The sequence below is a fragment of the Trachemys scripta genome, chromosome 3, assembly GCF_013100865.1.
Source record: "Trachemys scripta elegans isolate TJP31775 chromosome 3, CAS_Tse_1.0, whole genome shotgun sequence".
NCBI classification, from domain to species: domain Eukaryota; kingdom Metazoa; phylum Chordata; order Testudines; family Emydidae; genus Trachemys; species Trachemys scripta.
This window is the reverse complement of record NC_048300.1, coordinates 104,967,010-104,970,601: the sequence shown is the minus strand read 5'-3', so window position 1 is coordinate 104,970,601 and position 3,592 is coordinate 104,967,010. Positions and strand designations below refer to the sequence as shown.

The following is a 3,592-nucleotide window of genomic DNA, read 5'->3' as shown; positions in this document are numbered from 1 at the left end:
CCATCTCCAAGTCAGCTACCTGGTAGATCCTCTGGGCACCCTGATCAGGAGGCACTTTAACTTTCATCAGGAGTCAGGGACAAGGATGACACCAGACGCCTGGGTCATCTAGCAGGCAGGAGGGAGAGCCATGCAGAGTTCTAAGGGGCAGAGGAGGGGGGAGCTGCCTTGCTCCAGTTGGGAAGATTTGAATTACAATGTTGAGATCACTGGAACTCTTCTTTGGTGCCTGTTTTCCCGTCCTGTTCTTGAGCAGAGGTTTGTGAATTTGGTGAGCAGCAACAGGCAGTGGCCGGACAGGGCCCCTCCCCTGGGCTGCAGCCGGATCCGCCTCTCTATTCCCCAGATAAATTACTAGTGTCCTCACCAAATTCCTCAGCTTTCTCTCTCACTCAAACACGGGCAAGAAGCGGGGGTGGGGCGGGGATCCTCTCTTGCCTGCAAACCTATCACACCCCAGGGCGAGGGGAAACGTCTTCTCAACCTGAGGTATTCACCCAACGCCTGCCCCTGAGGAAGCTTTGATCTTTGTGCATCTCTCAGACCATGTCCACTGGCTCGCTCAGCGATGTGGAAGACCTTCAGGAGGTGGAAATGCTGGAATGCGATGGCCTGAAAATGGATTCTAACAAAGAGTTTGGGACGTCGAACGAGAGCAACGAAGAGGGCTCCAATTGCGAGAATGCGTCCCCCCAAAAGGGGAGAGGCGCCCCAGGCAAGAGGAAAAAGGCTCCCACCAAAAAGAGCCCTTTAAATGGAGTGAGCCAAGAGGGGAAGCAAGTCCAGAGAAACGCTGCCAACGCCAGGGAGAGAGCGAGGATGAGGGTACTCAGCAAAGCTTTCTCGAGGCTTAAGACCACTTTGCCCTGGGTACCTCCAGACACCAAGCTTTCCAAACTGGACACCTTGAGACTGGCATCCAGCTACATTGCTCACCTGAGACAGATCCTGGCCAATGACAAGTACGAAAATGGTTACATTCACCCAGTCAATCTGGTAAGTTCCTGCCTGGTCGCGTTTAATAGTTCATCAATACACTTGATCACTGAGGTGAAGGGAGGGGGAAATCAACATGTGTTGCACCCTTCAGAGGGGACTGCTGGCAGATCCACTGAGAGTATATTTGGGGCGTTGAATTATTGCGTTTATTAGAATAAATCAGACGCCTTCCAAGTCACCTCCCTCCCCAAACGCTGTTAGTTGACTTATAAAAAGATCTTAACATTATAATGGCACTAGCTTTTCCTGTGTTAATCTGCTCAAAAGGGGGTGACAGGTCAAAAGCGCTGCAACTGTGCAAATCGATTCAGTAACATCGTTTACACACACACTGTTGGGAGAGGGATGACGTCCCTAAAAAAACTGTGTAACAAGTTCATTGTATTTATCCAACCAGGATTTCTCGTTCAATTAAGTACTTTAGCATTGTTCAGTATATAGGAACAGGTCCGATTTCTTAAGATTCAGCCTTCATTTCTTCTTTATTTTCTGGTGTTTATTGATGTAAAATAGCACACACACAAAAAAAAATTGCCTTTTTTAAACATCACCATAGATCTGTTCTTTCATTACCTCGGATTTACTGTTCTCGGGATGTTTCTTTTATAAATGAGAACTTTAGAGTAGAAAAAAAATCCTCTAAATCCTAGGTGAGAGTTTTCTAATTTAACCACGGATTCAAAAGATGTATTAGGTAATTGTAGCTATTACTGTAGCGTTGGAAGTACAGTAAAGATAAATGAAACACAAGTTCTCTCTCGTGTGTGTGTGTGTGTGTTTGTGTAATTCATTCTCGCTGTACTGCCAACCGTATCCATAATAGTAATAATTCAAGCCGCTACAAGGACTGAATACATTTTCTAAAATCGGTGGTTAAAATAGATCATTCTTACTCTTCATTTAGCGTTTAAATTTTAATACACGTTTGGACATTGCACGATAAATGAATTTCATCAAACATTGTGGCCGTTCAGTGGGGTGATCTTTTTAAGCTGTTTTTCAAACGTTTTGGGCTCAGCAGAAAAATAACTGGCAGTTTGCTATCCACAAGGTGATTTGATAAGGGTTTGCGCTATTTCTTTTTTAAATAGTTGCATCTTAACTTGTGGGTAGACCCAGCAATCTAACAAGTGGGCAGACTGCAGTCTGAGGGAAACCCCTTTGTACTCCTGGCAAAATCTTTTCGGGTGTGCAGCTTTTTGTTGCTAAGGCTATTAAAGGAGGCTGTTCTTAGTGCAGCGGTAAAACGAGGGGGAAATAATATAATTTAAATTATGGGTCTAATCCTGCACTCTTTACTCAGCTAAACCTCCCCTTAACCTCAGTGAGACTTTTTCCCGAGTAAGAACAACAGGAGTTGGCTTTCTAATAGTAGAATTACAGTAATCGGTACAGCATAGAAGGCTGAGACTTTTGGTAAGATGGGTTTCATTTCAAAAGCAGAGGAGCAGCACATGAGAGCGGTGCCTTGACATTACCCAGTTTAGGAAGAACGGTTTTGATCTGTCTTTACTCCTATATCCTAGTATTAATTATGTGCTCAGGAAAACGCTGTCGGTTATCTAAAAAGCGACAGAGAGCGGTTTCTGGGATGGATAGAACACGATTCATCACTGGGAGGACTATATATAATCACAAGGGAGAGAGACGAATGACTTTGGGAGGCTAAGCGTTTTTATGTGCGTTGCCACTGCGTACAATCCGGCGGAGTCATCGCTAGAAATGATTAACCCGGCACTTGGTTGCCTAGCTCAACCACTTTTTATTGCTGATAAAAGTTTGGCGAGGCTGTTCTGACCGTGTGTTCTGGTGTAGCACAGTCTCACTAAACACTTGTAATATCATAGTGATAACCCCATTTTTTTTATCCCCTTTCCCATCCCATGTCATTTCCTGCTACAGACTTGGCCTTTTATGGTGGCTGGCAAACCCGAGAGTGACCTGAAAGAAGTGGTGAACACAAATCGCCTGTGTGGACCTACAGCATCCTGACCAACCTCAAGCCTAGGAGACCATCTTCAGTGTGTAAGGCGGGGGAAATGGAGAGGGAAGCTGGAGACTCTTCCCCCCCACCCCCAAGGAACACTTTATAGAGACGAGGGGATTCATCCTCAGTAAAGAGGAGACCAAATGTACATTAGCAAAGACTCCACCCCAAAGATCCCACATATTTAACTTTATTAACGCGTGTACAGTTGATTGTCCTGCAAAGCAGCCTTGCTGGTTCAAGTGCTAATAGCGAGGAAGATCAAACAGAACGTACCAATGTGTATCTTTTGTATGATACATTGTGACATATGTAGATTCATAGAATAATTGACTTTGATAGTCACATCTATAAAGTAATTCACGTTAAAGATATATAGATATATTTTCTTCAAACAGGTTTTGCTATATTTCTGTGAATAAATCTTCCTTTCTATTGAAAATAAATACAGAGCGGTCTAATTTTCATTTCAGCGTTTTGTGAAATGACACCACATTCTCGGTTCTTCTGAAAGCAACCACATTTATGTGAGATGATAGATCCGGGAACAAAACTCTTTGACCCCAGATTATAAGGTGTTTATTTTCCCAATTAAGAAGATTTAGA

The 3,592-nt window shown here is 43.8% G+C and overlaps 1 protein-coding gene across 1 annotated transcript; it reads left to right on the top strand.

The window, feature by feature from the left end:
* Window positions 1-361: 361 nt before the first annotated feature.
* TCF21 (transcription factor 21) lies at window positions 362-3,088 on the top strand. The gene is made up of 2 exons (XM_034765616.1): window positions 362-996; window positions 2,902-3,088. The coding sequence occupies exons 1-2, from the start codon at window positions 547-549 to the stop codon at window positions 2,989-2,991; spliced, it is 540 nt and encodes a 179-aa protein (XP_034621507.1). The 5' UTR covers window positions 362-546; the 3' UTR covers window positions 2,992-3,088.
* The last annotated feature ends 504 nt before the right edge of the window (window positions 3,089-3,592 follow it).